This window comes from Solanum lycopersicum, chromosome 2 (assembly GCF_036512215.1).
Source record: "Solanum lycopersicum chromosome 2, SLM_r2.1".
NCBI lineage: Eukaryota > Viridiplantae > Streptophyta > Magnoliopsida > Solanales > Solanaceae > Solanum > Solanum lycopersicum.
In genome coordinates this window covers 51,393,627-51,414,125 of record NC_090801.1, presented here as the reverse complement: position 1 = coordinate 51,414,125, position 20,499 = coordinate 51,393,627, and the positions used below count along the sequence as shown (strand labels likewise).

General features: G+C 30.8%; 2 protein-coding genes and 1 long non-coding RNA gene across 3 annotated transcripts; all 3 read left to right on the top strand.

Annotated features, from left to right (window-relative positions):
* The first annotated feature begins 3,601 nt into the window (after window positions 1-3,601).
* On the top strand, window positions 3,602-6,014 carry LOC138341735 (uncharacterized). Its single transcript, XR_011214618.1, has 3 exons — window positions 3,602-3,723; window positions 4,665-4,734; window positions 5,775-6,014. It is a non-coding gene; the product is annotated as an uncharacterized lncRNA (long non-coding RNA).
* Window positions 6,015-9,081: 3,067 nt separating this feature from the next.
* On the top strand, window positions 9,082-14,291 carry LOC101256451 (mannose-6-phosphate isomerase 1-like). Its single transcript, XM_004233441.5, has 5 exons — window positions 9,082-9,939; window positions 10,363-10,530; window positions 11,204-11,416; window positions 12,738-13,004; window positions 13,845-14,291. Exons 1-5 carry the CDS (start codon window positions 9,589-9,591, stop codon window positions 14,151-14,153), a joined length of 1,308 nt encoding a protein of 435 aa, XP_004233489.2. The 5' UTR covers window positions 9,082-9,588; the 3' UTR covers window positions 14,154-14,291.
* Window positions 14,292-15,702: 1,411 nt separating this feature from the next.
* Window positions 15,703-17,721, top strand: LOC109119480 (LRR receptor-like serine/threonine-protein kinase FLS2). Its single transcript, XM_069294350.1, has 5 exons — window positions 15,703-16,102; window positions 16,212-16,367; window positions 16,417-16,794; window positions 16,919-17,322; window positions 17,413-17,721. The coding sequence occupies exons 1-5, from the start codon at window positions 15,703-15,705 to the stop codon at window positions 17,719-17,721; spliced, it is 1,647 nt and encodes a 548-aa protein (XP_069150451.1).
* The last annotated feature ends 2,778 nt before the right edge of the window (window positions 17,722-20,499 follow it).

Genomic DNA, 20,499 nt, shown 5'->3' with positions numbered 1-20,499 from the left:
ATTATTGTTTAAGTTTATATTTTCTTTTAATTCAAAAGAGTAACGTATGACTTTGTCGAAGGTCATCTAATTACTAATCACATATTATTGACATTTTATTATTTTTCATAATTGTGCAAAGCGCGAATAAATTCACTAATTAGGTTGTAATTCAAGACCAGGTAAACCAAGACACGACAATCAAAGAACTAAACATTTGAAAAAAATTGTTCAAAATATCTTTGATCTATAAATTTAAAATTTAAAACTCAAATTTCAAATTAGTTTTAACTCGAAGGCTTTGTATATTGTAATTCGCATTGTGTTTACTGCGGCATCTAATATTTGTACGGTAAGAGCTAAAATGTGGAAACTGAAAATTTATTGTTTATTCATGAAAATTGAAGACTTATTTTTTAATTGAATTAGGTGTATAATTTTTTATTAAGATTATATTATTGATTCTTAATGAATTTGTTGATTGTTCAGTTGAGTAAAATTATAGAACATCGTTATTCGATTGTGCTAAATTTTAAGAAAACTTGTTGAATAAAAGGTAAAGCGGCCTACTAAATTTTGAAGGCTTACGTTGTATCTAAGGTTGGAAGTTATTAGTATTTATACATTAGAAGGTTCTATAACAAATATGGAGTTGATTTGAGCCAATTTTAAAGTTGTAAAACTTTTACATATGCTCTTTTTTGAAAGAATTAAATATTAAGAAAAATCTATGCCAAATGACTTTGAAAATGAGTAGTCTTGAGATCCTATTTACTTCATAGAAAAAACTTTCAGATGAAAAGTCAAAATTTGCTCACAGTGCAAGGCCAAAAATTTAAGACCATTCACTTTCCAAAGCATTTCTTTTTAAAAAAATAAAATAAAAATAATCCAACTTGAATGGTGTTTTTAAAATAACAAAATTTATAAGAATGATTTTTAATTAATTTAACAAAGCTTACCTCACACTCATTTAAAAATACTTTTTTTAGGACAACTTTCACATATATGCAAACACAAAATTTATATTTGTAACTATAACAAAGTTTTCATAGTTGCGCTCCATAACAAACACACACACACACACACACACACACACATATATATATATATACACACACACACACATATGTATAAAAACGAATTGTATAAAACGAGAAAGAGATAAATTATATACATTTTGAATTTGTATAAAACGAGAAAGAGAGAAATGCAAAAGACACTTGGGCAGGAAAATATCCGCATTGTATAATTATAAGTGTATAGGACGATTATATACAATTCGAATTTGTATAAAATGAGAAAGAGAGAAAGGCAAAAGAGACTTGGGCATAGAATATACAATTGAATCGAATAGTATAAAACAAGAAAGCGAGAAATTATATACAATTTGAATTTATATTAAACGAGAAAGATAGAAAGGCAAAAGAAACTGGCGAGGGAAGTATTTTATTGTATAATTATAAGCGTATAGGACATAACAATATGTATTTGCATGTGTATATACAATTTTCTCTTGCTTTATACAAACAAAAACGCAATTTATACATTTCATTTCTGTTTGTATAAGCGAGAGAGGCGAGGCTGGCGAGCGATATTAGAGAGAGTAGCGAGCGAGATCTGAGAGAGGGAAAAAGGGAAATGAAAATATATGTATTTATACAATTTCCTCTCGCTTTATACAAACACAAACACATTTTATACATTTGTGTTTGTATAAAAAGCGAGAGAGGCGAGCGAGACTGCCACCAAACGAGAGTGGCGAGCGGTATTCCACTAAGGAGAGTAAAGAAAATAGCTATAGTTTGATATAGGGTACAATTAAATCAAAGTATTTTTATAGCATTAATTTGAATTAACATTAATTTGAATTAATAGTTTGCAATTATACATTTTTCCCTTTCTTAATATCCAATTTGTGTAAATATCTGTGAAGTTTATAGGCTGTCGACTACTGCATGGGCCTCATTGCAAGATGGGCCGCTAATTGAGTATTTGAACTGGCCCAACTATGTACGAATTGTTCGGCTAAGTTTATCTCAAGATTTTTTTATTTTCTTTTAGCCACGGATAACCCTTGGGTAATCGCTACAATCTCTGCCATAACATGTATCTTTCCGGTGAACATTCTATGGACAGAATCATTTTCCACACTTTGTTGGAAAGTATTTCACCTTAAAAGAACATTTTATGGGAGCCAAATATTAAGAAAATGACTTGATTTATTAAAAATATTTTCCAAAAATGAATTTTCACCAATACCAAACACACTCTACATTGAATTATTTGCCTCATCATTTTGTTTTGACACACTATATTTGCATACTATACTCTTACCTAATTTCTTTAAAAAGTTTGGCACAAAATTAATCACTTTTTTTCTTAGTAGCACCACTTAATTAACTCAACATGTCTTAAAATTGACAGGATATATCCAATCTCAATCATCAAACATCTTCTACCTTCATAAATAAATAGGAAAAGAATATTATCGCCCTACAAATATCAGCCAACTAATGTATTCTATACGTATATTATTATAAGGTATATGTATATATATTTGATACAAAATAGAATATATATATATATTTAACAAGCAAATATAATTATTCTGATCGACCGATTAACTATTACCTTTAATTTGTGAACTTTTCAGAGTCAGATTAAATTCTTCCCAAAAGCATTGAAACCACAATAGTAACAATAATTGTCTCTTAATCACATTCTTTGAGATCTCATGTTTAAATTTTTGAATATGCATAATTTATACTATTATAATAAAATCTGAATAAAATAGAAAATAATTGAGAACAAATCCTAATAAAAAGACTGTTTGAACTTGTAAATTGTAAGAGTATTTTCTCAGCTTCATGTTAGTACCTCATCATATTTTATTGCCTATCCTCAAATACGTATAAATAATCCTTTTTTTTTATATATATTTTGTAAAATGAATAACGTATTAATTTGACCCCATAAGCGTGGCCAAGTATATTACCGTCAGAAGCAAAACCCCGTATAAAATCTCCTAATTATTTCAGAGCTATTAGGAAGAAATTCTTTAATCAGAAAGAGTATTGCTACCGCACCTGACTTCGAGAGTCACGATGATATTACTAGAGGTTGAAGAAAGAAAAATGCTTAGCATATATTCTTCCAATTATAAAAGTTCACGCCAGCTTGCCAACTCGTATTCTTCTTTTTTGGCCCCAAATCTATATATCTTCTAGACTAACATAAAAGATTTGAAGCGTGACACAGTTACATATTTTTTTTTTTAAAAAATAAATTTATATTTTAAATTTGATTAATTTAAATTTGCGTTAATAAATTCTTTTTTAAATAATAAACGCAAAGTTAAAACTCTGAAATTTTAATTGAATTGAATGAATACATTGAAACAACCCGTGTAGTCGTTTTGAGCACTAGAACATTTTATGTCAGAAAATACTTTCCTATAGATTTAAATGGGTGTTTTGGAGTATTCATAATTATAATTATGAAATTAGTGGGGTAGTTTTATAATTAAGTTAGTTGGTGGTTAAAGAAAATAACTTTAAAATTGATAGTGTGACCACTTTTATAACTCTTATAAGTAGTATATTAGATTAGGGTAGAGAATAATTTTGTAGAAAATAAGAAAGGAATGGAATAACGCAAAGCGGCGTTTGAACGAAGAAAAATCACGGGCAGCTTCAAGTAAACTATGCGACTGTTTCAATATTTTTTTGGTGTACTTCGATGGTATGTAGTACTTCAATTAGTAGTATGTCATTGTTCATATTAGTGGGAAAAAGGGGATAAAATAGTTAGTTGTTAATCAATTATATGAGGTAATTACAGATGGATTGCAAATCTAGGCTTCTTAATTAATTAGTGGAGACATTATTAGGGGCAATATAGTTAATCAATGGAAAGTAGAAAATCATTATATTTTATTAGGGGTTTGAATTAGAGCAAGAAAGGTAGGAATGTTTTTGCAGTGAGGAAGTCATGATAAGATTGTTTGTCGAGTTTTATTATCGAATAATGATAAGTTTAATTCACCTCATCATTTTTTTTATTGTTAAAATTGTTGTGGAACGATGTTGCTTCAGCAACATGGTATTGCATATTGTTTTTTTAAAAAAAAATTATAGTTGATGATTAATGACTATATTAATGGATAAAAAATGGTGGAAAATTATTTTATTATATGAAAAAGGTAAATATTTTAGGCATAATGATGGGTCATGAATTGTAAGATAAAGATCAGTACATGGCGAAAGGTAGGCGTGTGGTGTGAGGTGCTCTCTGTTGCTGCCACTGGTTTCATAACCAGTGGTTTCGATTTTAAACATAATAATGTTGTTATCTTATTATATACTAAGTTTTGATATATCGAGATAGGTAACTAAATATTAGATATATTGAATTACTTAAATTTTATTTAAGTTGCGCTAATTGGAAGAATTAAGATTTTCGCTTAGGTTTGAACTTTAAGGAATTAATGATAGAATTAGGTGCATTGATGGGTAGAGGTTAGACATAGAATAATTGGAGCTTTTGTGGGCTTATTAACTTACACCTTATTATATATGTATATATACTTTATAGATTGGGTGATCTTTTGAGTCTAGGCTTAACCTATAGTAATGTGGGTGTTGTTAGTTTCGAAACCTTATTATGAATATATACTTGAATAGATTGCATCGATTTGGAAGGTCAACAGAAAGGAAAGGCTCAAGTCCCTGAGTGATTGTTCGATAAATTGAGGCAAGTGGATTTCTAAACTCTTGTTAAGTGTTTGAAATGCGTGTATTTCCTTGTAGTATATGTTTGGGAGTAACGGGATTGGTGATGGGTTGACTTGTCCACATTGATTAATTCTAATGATGAAAAAAAAGGGACAACAAAAAGGCAATTTGATTAATTGTGTATGTGTGATGTGTTGAGAAAGGGTTGAAGGCTTGTTGAATCATTGTTGATATAATTTCATGTTTGTGTGGTTGTGAACTGTGCAATGTTATGAAAATGGTCATCTTCTCATTATTTGTGTGAACTTGTCATCTGCGTTATTATGAGGCATTGGTTGTGACAAGTGTTATGTGCATTGAGAAAGAAAGAGTACTTAAGAGGATGTACCATTTCGAGGGACGTATCGCGCGCCGCGATGAATACTATATTTCGAGGGACGTATCGCGCGCCGCGATGGATACCAAATTTCGAGGGACGTATCGCGCGCCGCGATGGATACTATATTTCGAGGGACGTATCGCGCGCCGCGATGGTTACTATTATCGAGGGTCGTGTCGTGCGCCGCGACAGATGCATGGACAGATATGTCCCCCATGGGACCCGGACTGAGAGACAGCAGGTGTGTATCACTAGGTCAGACATGCATCATTATACTTGACATTGCATTCCATTGCATTGCACATACTTATCATTAGTGAACTTGATATCGTGTTTTGCTGGTCTTCTGATTGCCTTTCTGCGGAACTTGTGATTGATCAATATTGAGCTTGTTATTGCGGATATATAATTTGTTGAAGTATTGTTGTTGAGGATATGTAATTTGTTAAAGTGTTGTTGTTGAGGATATGTAATTTGTCTAAGTGTCTTTGTTGAGCTACGTGCAATGTAAACTGTGAGCTGTTAGGTTGGGTTGAATTTACTGCAGGTTGTAGTTGTGGAGGTTCGGTTGGGGGTGGTAGGAGTACCCGTATTTCATCCCCTTAGCTTGTGTTTAGAGGTTTACTTGCTGAGTACCGTGTGGTTTGGTACTCACCCCTTGCTACTACAAATTTTTGTAGGTTATGAGCCTGGATTTTTGTTGTACTTGTCATTCTCTTCTTTTCCGAGGCTTCTTGGAGATTTGTGAGGTAGCTGTTTTCATCTCAGCAGACTTTCTTCTCCTTAATTATGATCTTGTTCTATTCTAGAAACAAGTTCATTTGAGACTTGAGTTTTCATTTTAATCAATTGTAATATTTTAGAGGCTTGTACACGTGACTACCAGGTTTTGGGGTTTTTATTAAGTTACTTATATTTTATTTCCACACTTAATGTAATGGTTGAGTTTTAGGCTGACTTGTCTTGGTGGGATAAGACGAGTGCCATCACGTCCATTTTTGGGTCGTGACAAATGAATACTTGTCCATTCAATTAATAACGTAACTCATTCAGGATTTGCTTTTTGTTCGATGCTCACAAAATAAACATGCATTTCTGGGATCTAAAATTTTGAGTTCGAAGCTTAACGGGTAAAAATAGTTGATCAAACTTTTAAAAGGATGATCAAAAAAAACTTATAACTAAAATGGTAAGTTTACTTTAACATCATTAATCAAAATCGCTGTTTGTGAAATGATTTTTTTCTTGAATTTTTTCTTTTTCTAAATTGTTGTCGAGATAGTGATTTTAGTACTTTTTTTTTTGTCCTTTTAATTGTGATAATTTATAATCGCGGCCTTTCATTAAATCCATTTTTTTTAAAATTGAGATTTTGTCAAAAAAAAAAAAAAAGAGAAGAAAAGGATTGAATGAATCGCAGCGATTAACAATGCAAGTTGTCACAATTTGTAAAAAAAAAGTAAAAAAAATATGATTTCTTAAAAAAACAATGACAAGGATTTCCAATTTTTTTAAAAATTAATAACAAAAATTGCTGTCAAGGCAGTGATTTTAAGCAAAACAAATGTAATATTGTAAAATTGCATCATAATATTGTAAGCAAAACAAAGAATTAGTGGTGACAAATGAGCTGGTTGAGTTGAATATGGATGAGTTAATTGGGTAAATAATTCAATCCGCTTATATTTGATACGAATAAAAATAAATTGAATATTAAATAAATTCGATAAAATACTAATTTATTCATATTTTCATGAGTAAATAGTACTCTACTTAAGAATTCAACATGGAGAAAATATTTTATGAAGTAATTTTTTTCTCCCGAGTATTTTAAGTTATTTATTTAATGTTTAGTCGTTTAAAAAATATTAAAATATTTCCTAATTTTATAATCTTAAATGTATATAAAAAAAAGTTAGTTAAAATAAACTAAAAAATAATAAAACAAGTAATTTCAGACTGAATATTTAACATTCAAATTTATTATATTGAATGATATCAAACCAATAGAATTTCAACCAATAGTTTATATATCATAATAAATAAAAAATTAAAAAGGAAGAAACTATAGTTGAAGTTAGATATTATTATTTTACATAAATACGTAAAGGTCCAAAATTGTGTTATTGTGGATGTGCATGTGATGATGACCACACAACCCACCGACTCAGAATCTTAAAAACAAAACTGCGTAACTCTTCAGCAATTCCATATTTATCTACTCTTCTTCCTGCCCCTACTTTATTTATACTTATCAACAATCTCTACCGTATAAATTTTTAAGTCGGTATTTGAGAAGGATAGAATATATAGAAATATTATTTGTATATTTATTTTTATGAGATATAGAAAAATTTTTATTTTGATGTAAATAGTTGATTTAAGCAAAAAAAAATTTGAAAAATATTTTAATTCTAGCGTTGTTATGATATCAAATTTTATGAAGATTTTTTTATGGTATATATTTAATAGTGTATTTAAAGGTATATATGTATTCACATAGACACATTTTATATTTATAATGATGAGATATTTAAATAAATATATATCTTTAAAATACACTATTAAATAGTAAAAAGATAAATAAAATTTAATACTTTTTACATTAATTATAAAAAAAACTCAAATATATTTCTGACTCTATTACTTTAATGTAAAATATATGAAATTAAGTACAATAAAAAAAAACGCAATACAAAACAACAAAGTAAAGATAACCAATAACGCTATGCATATAAGCAAGCATATGGTAACTAATATTACAATGTGCATGAGCTATCTATTATTATTTTATCTTTACTTTCGATTTTTTAATAAATTATGTTCCTAATAATAAGCTGAAGATATTTTTCTTCTGTCAACCTCTTCATATCTTTTTAGAACTTATTTTATTCAATTTCTCACATCTTCTTATCACTGCATTGACACTTCTTTTATTCACATGTCCTATTCATTTTAATATCACTTTCGTTATTTTATTCGTCACGAGGGACCAATTCAACTTTTATCTTATATAATCTTATTTATTAATCTCACGTTCACATATTCTTCAAACAAGGATACACATCCCTTATATCTTTTATCAATTGATTTTCTTCATATGTATGCTTGAAATTAGATTTGTATTACATAATCAATTAATTATTTAAATATTATAAAGCAAGATAAAATAAATATAAGAACATTTAAAAATAATAATCATATCAATGCTTAAATATAAGAATCTATAATTCTATTTATACATAAAAAGTTAAAAAACAAAAACAAATAAAATATTTAGAATACCTAAATATATACTTTATCATAATTAAAACATGTAATATATACTCTACCATCTTTAGATGGTTTGTACAATAATTACCAAATTTTAACACTAGGTATCATTAATTCCAAATTAATTAGAGTACTTCTTTGAGTTTTTTTAATTCTAATCTATAACCATCTTTATGTCTACTCTACGAATGGTTCAAACTTCAAAGGGTGGAAATAATTTGTCAAAAAATATAAATTAAGCCGGTCTATGGAAATCAGTATACCACATTTTTTCCCAACCTATTGCATAGTAAATTTTGTATTAACTATTTTTAAGTTGACCAAATCTAATCTTCGAGTACGTAGTAATATTGATTATTTTTATGTTGACAAATTTTTCCTGTCAATTTATTTATTAGATTTTAATTTGATATAAATTTCTAAATGTAATGTAAACCTATTATACAAAAAGTTCAAATTAAATAACTATCAAAAAATATATTTTTTTCAAAAATAACTTGAAAGAATAAGAAATAAACTAAAACAAATCAGTAACTAATAGTACTAATTATTTCTGTATATAGTTTAACTGGACAAATATATTTAAAAAAAATAAAAGTATAGTTTCTCTTAAATAAATAAAATTAATAAAGGTACAATATCAATTATGCGTAATAAGTAAATTTTTTTTTGGCATTAACTCAAAAACAAGTGTGTCATATATAGGAACGGGTATGATATTGCGTGTTACGGTTTTCAAAATTTTGCTATCGTTTAATATTTATGTTCAATTTTCATAATTACTTTATTATTACCATACTAGTCTAAATTCGATAGCAACGATAAATCATATATTATAATATTAAAAAATTTAATATAATATTATAATTCGAGATATTCCATACCGCCCATCCCTATAGATACGAAAGGAAGAAATATTTAAAGTTGGCAGGAAAATGTTTTCCCTTAATTAAATTTGAAACCGCTGCTTTGCGAGTGATAAAGAAAAAAAACACCAAAACTTGTAAATCCTCACTAATTTTTCTTGAATGGTACAACACCAACATTTATGTGCTCCTCTGTACCCTATCAATCTTCTTCTTCTTCAAATCATCATCATCTTTGTTTGAACTGAAGCTACTGTTTCCCGTTCCTTGCTCTGTAGCATAAACAAAGACAACTAAAACTTCCGCAGAGGAACAAACACGAGAGCTTTTTTTTTTTAAACTTAAAATCTGTTTTATGGAGACTGACTTGTTGTCGGTGACGGAAGGGAGAGGGAGGCTGGTGAGGTTGATGGGTTGCGTGAAGAATTACGATTGGGGACCACCCGGGAAGGAATCTCGTGTAGCGCGGTTGTATGCTTGCAATAGTGGTAACTATGTTGACCAAGAGAAGCCTTATGCCGAATTTTGGATGGGTACTCACGATTCTGGGCCTTCCTATGTTGTGGAAGGAACTGAGAATGGGTTGGTTAATGGTAAAGGAGAGGGACACAAGTTAACATTGAAGAATTGGGTTCAAAACAACCCTAATGTTCTTGGAGAGAAGGTTGTGAAGAAATGGGGTACCAACCTTCCTTTTCTCTTCAAGGTAAAAAATTGCACTGAATTTTACTTTTTTTGAGGGAGTTTGAAATGTCGGCAAAGCTAATTTCTTCTAGAGTTCTGATTTTTAATTATGCTCGCTCTTTGATAGCATTATACTCGTGCCTAAATAGCTAAAGATACAAATTTTATAATTTCTGTTTCAGGTCAAACATAGATTTCTTCTTATTTTATTTTTATAAAAAATTGAAGAAGGAATTTAGTTATATTTAAAAATTATTTGAAAAGAAGTTTTGAGTAATGGTGTTTAGGAGACGGGCAAGAGAAATTACCTGAGTATGTAATATCATATAATGGGACAGTTAAATTTATTTTAATTTAACTTGATGCATTTTGAGCGAGTTAAAGCTGTTTATACTTGGCTATTAGTATGATTTTGATAAGATTCTAACATGTATGGAGTTTTTAGGTACTATCTGTTGCAAAAGCTTTGTCCATACAGGCCCATCCAGACAAGGATTTAGCCTCTCGTCTGCATAGTGAGCTTCCGGATGTTTATAAGGATGACAATCACAAACCGGAGATGGCATTGGCGTTGACGGAATTTGAGGCATTGTGTGGATTTATAAGTCTCGAGGTACTCAAACATCTATGTGGTTTCTTAGGTCTAGTTAGTATTTTTTGAATTATGTTAGGCTTCGTAATCCAGGACATTTGAGGTGCCCATAAATTTACAATCCCCTTAAAATAGAGTTAAGCTACTTGTTTTGGTTGATTAATGTAATAATTGGGTTGCATAGAGGTGCTTCGTTGTGGTAGATTAATAGCCCACCTGGTCTGGTTGCTAGTATGTTCGTAGACTTGTCTGATTTAAAGAACAAAGGAAGTTAATGGAGTTGTTTAGCTGGAAATTCTGTTTTTGTTTGTTATATTTGCTGTTTTTTCTCTTTTGAACAATAATTACGAGAGCTTATAGTGTTCTCCTCCAACAAACAGAAGGAAAAAGAATATATAATATCTGGAAAAGGAGGTTAGAAGCTACTTGAACCTTACTGCTTGTTCTTGTTTTTAAAAACTGGCATATTCACATCCGCTTTAGGTTTTACCATCCATATTTTGTTAGACGGAAAGCCTAAAGGAGCTTATCCTGGATCTCGAGCTTATCATAGTGTAAACATAACAATGCGTGCAGAAGAATGGTGTAAGATATTAGGTGATTGATTCACTCGAAAATGTGCCTCTTAGCCTGAGATGAAAAATGAACTTAAGAGTTCAATGTGATTTAACATTTACTTGTGCAATTTTTGTAGGAGCTTAAGTTGATTGTTCAAACTGTGCCCGAGATTGTTGAATTGGTCGGTACAGCACACACAGAGCAGGTATTGGAATTGAACGAGGATGATGGGAAGGAAAAAGGTAAATTAGTCCTACAATCAGTATTTACTGAGCTGATGTCAGCAAACAAGGATGTGGTTGCTGAAGTGATAGCCAAGCTGATTAGTCGCCTACACGTTAAAAATCAGGTAAAGTCAAAGTAGTCCTTGATCAGATAGAAGTTAAACTGTGTTAGTTTATCCGAGTACTTGTTGTAAGTCTCCTTCTTGTACTAAAGCATGGTGGGTATGTGTTCATATGGAGTAATTCTTATGGTTTTGGTAAACTATGCTCTTCATTGTCTTGGTAAACATTTTTTCATCTAAAAACTCCCTTTTCCTATTCATATCTAAACACACGGATACTTGCATAAAGAGTTCGGTTCTGAAAGAAGTGAGTTTGAGAGTATCATCAAAATTATATTAGCTATCAGTTCAATTTCCATCTTAGCAGATTTTTTAGTTCATCCCTAACTAGCGTATTTTCTCTCAAAAGGACACTTCTCCTTTCAATTGATGCTTTCAGGAAATTGGATGCCAAATTAAAACATCGATTCATGATTCAACGACGTGAGCATCTCTAGTAATGCATTTTCAGGAACGTACATGATGTATAAACCAAATATCTATAGAATGAAATGGGGATTAAGCACCAAAAAGAAGGAAAAGACAAACAGGAGTAGAAAAGATATCAAAGCTGAGACTTCCTCTGTGGTGAAGATTAAGAGTTCTTTCCTTGTATCTTTGTGAAGAAACATGATCAAGGAAGAAAGGAGTGGATGAGGCTAAGAGTAGAGTATAGAAACAGCTTAAAATAATTCTACTCTAATAAAAAGGAAGATCGAAAAACAACAGTAAAAAAGTAAAAAAAAAAACATTTTCCCAAGAGTTGAGTTAGAATTGACTATGATGAATTGATCTTTATGAGCTGGCTTTAGTTATGTTCCAATCTTTGGGATGTTCATTTTATCAGTTTTGTAATATATTTGATGGATGGGATACTGGTGGTGGTATAAAGATAACATTACTTTAATTCTTTGAAGATGTGAATTATGTATTTTTAATACAACATCTAATCTAGTTCATCAAAAAAATAACATCTGAGCTATTTTTGCGCTCTTTAATGCCCCACAAGAAAACAAAGAGAACCACTCCTTCATTTCCAGGGCAACTATGAAAAAGGCTAGCTGAAATTTGAATTTAGGTAACCAATAAATTAAATCTAGTCGTATTCTTGTTCAATTACATTGAGGAGATAATCTTGTTGGTGTAATGGTGTCTGAATTGCTTATTATATTATTCCTACTTGATTATTTGGTTTTCCTTTGATTTCTTTTTCACTATGTATGAAATGAAATGTCTAGAAACCGATGTCAAAATCAGGAAAGTGAAGCGTGATGGGGGTGAACTGCACTTATACCTATCTTGGTCATTGTCATTTATTTATGATATTTCATCCTTAATGTTGTAGGCAAGGGAGCTGACAGAGAAAGAACAAGTGGTGCTTAGACTTGAGAAGCAGTATCCAGCTGATATAGGTGTCTTGGCTGCATTCTTGTTAAATTATGTGAAACTCAATCCTGGTGAAGCCTTATATTTAGGAGCAAATGAACCTCATGCTTATTTATATGGTGATTGTATTGAATGCATGGCAACATCGGACAACGTTGTTCGCGCTGGCCTAACTCCAAAACACCGAGATGTTAAAACACTATGCTCAATGCTCACTTACAGACAGGTACTGTTATAGACACCATTAGGGTTATTCTTCAAAAAGAATGGTCAAATTTGTCCCTGTACTATTTGAAATTGATCAAGTTTTCCCTCAATTAGACTTTTGGTCTAACATTATCCATGCCGTCAGGAAAGTTCTCTTTTGCCCTTGACACCTAAAGGAGCTCCAACCTGATTTTTTTTTTAAAAAAATCCATAATCAAAAGTTCAAGGGTAAAATTTGATCTTTTTACTCAAAAATATTTGGACACATCTTCACGCCCATTTTACACCTGGAGCTCCCTAATGGTAACTGGCAAGGGCAAATATGAGACGATTTGTTACTGACAAGGGTACGAATGGACCAGAAGTGAAAATGAAGGCATATTGAACTATTTTGAATGGGACAAAGACGAATGTGAACCTTTTACCTTGTTCAAAACTAAATTTCATGATTGGAGTCTGAATATAACTGCAACCTTGATATGTGCTTCAAAAAATTGGACGTTGAATAGACTAGGAAAGAGTTGCATTATTCTGACATTAAGTTATTGACAAAGAATTGTTCGGACATTTAGGATTATGATTGTTAAATTTGAGCTTCTTTCAACGGTCAAATTTCCATCAAAAGTGTTTTAAGTTGTTTAAGTTACTTGTCTGTTTAATTGATGTGTACATTCCTAAACTAGTAATGCTCCTGGAACTTGTTCAACAATCATCAGAACGTAAACTGGTCCGAACTACCACCATAAAAAAGGAGGAGAAAATGCATAGTAGGCTAATATTTGGCAAGATTCCCTTTAAGTGCAATTAACATGATATCGGGTTTCTGTTTATATCTAAATTACATCTGTTCTTGTTGCAGGGTTTTCCTGAAATTCTGCAGGGCACCACAGTAAATCCTCATGTTATGAGGTACATTCCTCCTTTTGATGAATTTGAAGTTGATCGTTGTATTCTTCCCGAACAATGTACTACTGAATTTCCATCTATTCCCGGTCCATCCATTTTTATGGTGGTGGAGGGAGAGGGAACATTAACCTCATCATCAGACGAGATTATCCATGAAGGTGATGTCCTTTTTGCACCTGCAAACACCAACATTACTGTTTCAACGTCTTCTGGTTTGCAATTATATAGAACAGGAATAAACAGCAGTTTTTTCGAGGAGTGAGGGTTGTGTACGTATTCTAGTACATAAAATTGTTCATTAATTTTTCTCTATACGAAAATCGGCTGATCCAACCTTGTAATATTAGCCATTTCTGTAAATCAGGTATACAAATAAATATGACTTGTTATAGTTGCCTCATTGTACTAGTTCAGTATTTCACAATCTAAGTGCAATAGGTGGAATTAGTATAGGGTTTAGGATTTAAGGTTTTGTAAGATACTTTCAAATGCTTTTAATCCAAAACAAAAAGAGCACAGGTATAATTCCCAACAAAAGAAAAAGAGACTGGAGCAGACAATACAGTAATCTTGTGTGCTGTCAACTATTGTCCATTTGAATCTCTCAGCTTGAATATAGTTAATTCAATCTAAATCAGAGTCATAGTCAAGAAGTAGTTAACAGGTCAAATCTTTGATTTTCGAATCCATTTACCTCTTTTCTCCATGATATAATATACCCTACACAAAATTGAATTTCTTATAGCGTAATTTTCGTTTTAATTTGTTCTGAATTAACACAAATGTTAATTTTCAAAAATTATGGCATGTCTAACAACACAAATTTTGAAATTCTTTTTATTTTAGACTCCATGTTAAGTCATTTATTTCACCAATTTTAAAAGAAATTGAAATACCTATTTGTTTGTGAAATATGCAGATTATATTCACCAGTTTTTTTAAAAATAAATAAAACAAGTTTTCGACGTGCCAATATTCCGACCGGACAAAACATGCACAAAAATTTCAAAAGCTATTTTTTTTTTAATTTCTTACCTAGTGTCTGATTTTATTTAGATTTGACAATTCTCTAGTTAAGGATATATGATTATCACTCCACCGCAAGCTTTGGTTATGTATCTATAAACTTCATGTAACCTTTCCTTGTCTTTTTATTTTTTCAATTTGTTGGTAAATATATTGATATGCCTTTCCACAAGTAATCTAGTATTTAGCACTCCAAATGTCTAGCTCTGCGCGTGTAGGGAACAGTGGCGGACCTAGGATTTTCGTTGAGAAGGTTCGGAAAATAAAAGAATAAACATTTAACTGAAAAAAAAAACTGAAACCAAAAAATGTAAAAAATAAAACGCCAATCCAGGGATTCAGTCCTTGGACGTCGCGCGTAACTTTGAGGTCAGCTACCACTGAGCTGTCTCATCCATTGGTGATTAGGGTGTTCAAAATATATATATCAATACAATTCCAGAAAATTCACCTTGTATTGTTTTATCGAGGGGTGAACACCCTGAACAACACGTGAGTCCGCCCCTGGTAGGGAAGTTTGAATGATTCTAACTTGATAAGCCTTTAACTTTTGTGGTGGAGTAAGTCCAACGTAAAACGGAATTAAATTCTTCCAACCACCACTACCCTAGTATGTTACAGATTGATCAAAACAATTTCTACAACTAAACACTTCACTTTGTGAGAGTAAGAGTCCCAAATCACTAATCATGAACAGTCTGATTGAGTTTCTATCACTTTTGTTCTTCTTTTATTTACTTTGTTTAGCTAAACATACAAACTTCATCAGTGACTATGCTGCTTTGATGGCATTTAAATCGAGCCTTCGATTGGAACCTCACAACATTTTGTCCACAAATTGGAGCTCAGACACACACTACTACAGCTGGTATGTAGTTTCATGCTTGCACCAGAGAGTTGTAGCTTTGCAACTTCCTAATTTGGACATTCAAGGCAGAGTTTCTTCAGAAATTGCTAACTTGACTCAACTTGCTCTTCTTGACCTTAGTAGCAATGACTTGAATGGCAATTTACCAAGTGAATTAGGCTTCTTGCAAAAGCTGAAACTTCTTAATGTTACTGGGAATTCTCTTGATGGAACCATTCCTCTGAATATAAGCCGTTGTCGTTTACTGCAACAACTTCATTTATCAGATAACATGATCAAAGGAAGCATACCTCAAGAACTTGGCCTTTTAAGTCAACGTAGAATTTTGCGTCTCAACGACAATAATCTGACAGGAAAGATTCCATCTTTATTAGGGAACTTATCAAAACCTGGAATATTTTTATCTGCATGAAAATGATTTGGAAGGTGAAATACCTGATGAAATTGGTGATCTTACCAATTTGAGGCTCCTTTCGTTTCGTGGCAATCACTTCACTGGTTTGGTACCTGCTTCAATATTCAATATTTCAAGATTACAAATTGTAGATCTTTCCATAAATGCCTTATCAGGGGAACTTCCAAGTAATTTGGGTAATTATCTTCCTATCCTTGAACATCTCTTTCTGGACAGCAACAGGATCAGGGGGAATGCATCGAAGATCACTCATCTCTTCTTCACTGAAAATGATCTGCAAGGAAATATTCCAAGTGAGTTTGGTAAGTTGCATGAACTGGCCTGGTTTGAGTTTTGAATATAATCGAATTTCTGGTGCCATTCCATCAAGCTTATTCAATATTTCGTCGCTTCAAATCCTCAAAGCCAGACATAATTACTTAAATGGACATCTTCCATATGATCTTGGCACTTGGCTACCTAACTTGCAGGAGATTTTCCTTTCACACAACCAATTCAGTGGAGATCTACCCTCTGCAATATGCAATGCTTCAAAGCTTGAAAATCTTGAAGTTGCAAACGATAGTTTTACCGGACCGATTCCCATGATGTTAGGTAACCTGGTGGACCTTATAACTCTAAATCTGCAAAATAATCTGTTGGAAAACAAGCCTGGAGTCACACAACTTGACTTCTTGAATTCATTGGTATCTCAATCATTCTTTTAACAACTTGCAAGGAGAAGTTCCAAAGAAAGGGGTATTTGCAAATGTCAGTTACCGCTTCTTGATGGGAAATCCAAGACTTTGTGGAGCACCTGACTTATATATTCCTTTATATCCAGCTGAAGGCAGAAAGACAACAAGGAAAAAGTCCATCATCCTTAGAACAACAGTACCTGTTGCTGTAACGTTTCTGATATTGGTCGCGTTGTTTTTCACATGGATGATTTGGTCAAGAAAAAAACCCGTGACTGGAAACAATGAATCGGATTACCCACCTAGAATTGCACATCAGAGAATCACTAATTATGAGCTTCTCCAAGCTACAGAAAATTTCAGTCAGTCCAAGCTAGTAGGAAGTGGAAGTTCCTGTACAGTCTACCAAGGTACATTTTCTGGTGGTGCTGTCTTTGCAATCAAAGTTTTTGATATACAATGGCAACGGGGTTTAAGATATTTTGATTCAGAATGTGAAATTTTGAGCAATGTATGACACATAAACTTGGTCAAGATAGTGTCGACTGCGATTGTGCTGGAGTACATGCCTAATGGAAGCTTAGACAAAAGATTATACTCTGATGAAAATTGCTTGAGCCTGGTTGAAAGACTCAATAATATAATGATCGATGTTGCACTAGCCATGGAGTATCTTCATCATGATTATACAGTGCCCATTGTGCACTGTGATACAATTGATGAAAACCAAAGCCAAATCAAAGGTTTTGATAATAAATGTTGCATTCCTGTGTTTGAAAGAGTTGGCAGAGGAAAGGATAAACATGAGAGAGGTTGTGGTGCAGCTAAACAAGATCAGAGCTGAATTAACGAAGCTTTTAACTCAATAATTTGAGAAACAGGATTGATGCAGCAACAAGCAAATTCAGTTATATTTTCCACCTTCTATGGCCTGTAAAAATTATCTGTTATTTCTTAATATTGTCTTTATCGGAATTTCATTGGTAATAATTTTTTTTATGACAATATAGATAATCAAACATATCTCTAATAAGTGTTATATATGTCTGGTGTATACGTACTAGTTTTTAAATATGTGTACGTGTGATCCATGCAAGTTTTTATAGATCCATTATAACGATTAAGTATATATGAAAATATATTATTAGTAATAATATAAGTACTTTACTACTTTGATAATATAATGACAAAGGATAATCTTGACGGGTCTCATAAAACAAAAAAAAATATGAATTTATATAGATAAAAACGCAGAAATACCGAAAGAAAGTTACAAACCAAACATTTGGAGGTTATGATTATAAAAAACATATAACATTAAGATATCAAATGAATAGGGAATTAGATAAAAAAAATACTATTAAATTTAGAGAAACTACACGAACCTAATTCTGACATTAATCAAATATGTGGGCATGTATGTCTCCTCAAGTTTGATGATTAAATTTCAAACAAATTAAATAAAATCATTAAATTCTTATTCAATAAAATTAAAAAGTTTTTTCTTACTTCACAGTTCAATTCATTTTAGAATGAGAAAAAAGATAAAAATATTTTTTTAGAACATAGAAAAGTGTCATACACTTTTTAAGAAGAGAAAATTCAAGAAAGACCAAACAGAAAAGCAAAGTAAAATTACAACCAAAATTTGGACTTCAAATTACCCCTTTTTTTTTTTTTCTTTTTCCGCTTGCCAATGGTTCTCGACACTGTTTAACAATTGAAAGCAAAGTGAATTAGGAAATCTATTAACAATCATAAAAAAATCTTGATATTGATTTTATTTTTGTAAAGGAATTAATGAATATTCATTTCTTTGGATCGAATTTTTAAAATCATGCCAAAGTATGCACGTCTTGGTTCATAAGTCGTGATGACTTAAACCTTTCATACAGTATTCATGCTATTTGAAAAAATCAGTCTTTAAAACTTCACAGTGATGTTGCAAAATTTGTGTTCCTCTTCACAATCTTAATTTTACCTTCAAATTGACAAGATAGCTATGTCCATAAAATACCAATAGTGTGTATATCATTGATGAAAAGGAGAGACAATAAGAGCACGTCACACATGAGTTATTTAATAAAGAGTACATCCCATATTTATTGAAAGAAAGTGGTAATGGATCATGAGTAAATTCCAACTTTTCATTATCATTTGTAAATGATGAATTGAAGACTTGTTGTAAGGGATGAGAATTGGAGAAAATTTTAGTACACAAAGGACTCGACTGTTGAGTTTTATTATCTAATATAATAATAATAATTAACAATTAAAGTCATTAAGAAGTAGAAAATGATTTTAATTGTGATTGTTGATTTTATTTTAAATGATTTTAATTAAAAAATAAATGAAGGATATTTTCGTTATTTAACTTTAAACATAACATCTTCCCTATATATATACTAGATTTTAAAAACGTGCGTTGCACGTTTGTCCCTTGTAATTACTACAAAATGTATGCATACTTAAAAAATTGAATTTGAGAATAGAAAATATATTTGTATTGCACGCTACTTAGTATAAATATTCGAAAATTATTTAAATACAGTTACAATATATATAAACAGTTATTCATAAAATTAAGTAATCAAAAGAGAAAGAGTGTAACACCAAAATAGCTAATGAATTCGAAAATAAAATGAAATAGAGTAGACTAAAAACAATAAAATAGCTAATAAATTCTAAAACTTTTAAATAACAAAAATTAAAGAGAGAAATAGTTCTAGTTTATAAGAATAGAGGAACTTCCTCAATAACTAACAAAATCATAAACAGATCTATCTCTTTTTTTATTGCATATGAGATGAACAATTACATTCACCAACAATTATCCATCAATAATTATAAATTAGAATAACAAAGCGTATGCATCAATAAAAAGTAATTGTGTTGAACATAACGACTATGAGAATTAGATTGTTTAAAGTTGGGAATATGTAAAGTTTCTTACTAAAATCTAAATATGTGTCATATTAAGATGTATGGTAATTCAAAGGACATTTTTGTTCTTTAATGTTATAGGATATTTTGAATATAATTTACTGTCTTTTGTTGTTACGAAACACTTCATCTGCCGCACTCTATTTTAGAATAAAAAATAAATTAAACATTTCTTTAGTTAATCCTACCTAGAAACATAACGGATTAATACCATATAAGTATTATTTAAGTAATATTTTATTAATTATTTCTTTAATAATATTTAAATAGTAAAAGGATAGAATCATAATCCTATTTAAAAAATAAGATCTTCTCACTTATAATAAAAATAATAATAATTTCTGGACTAGCCCTCCGCTCTTTACTTATATCAGTCAATACACATTTTTTTTTAAAAAAAAAGTATAAAAAATATTAATAATATTGTTTTATGTTTAAAAATTAAAAGGAGCATATACTCCTTAAAATAAGTATGAAGAATCTATGAGATTTTTATCCAAATACTTTTTTTTTCTAGATAGAATAAATGAAATACAATAAGTTCTAAATTTAATCAATAAAAACATAAAGTTGCAGAATATAAAAATATTTAGCAATACTGTTTTTCTTCTTCAACGCTTCCTTGTCTTTCGTTATTAGGGTATTTATTTACAAATATGAAATCACACCAAGATTTTAT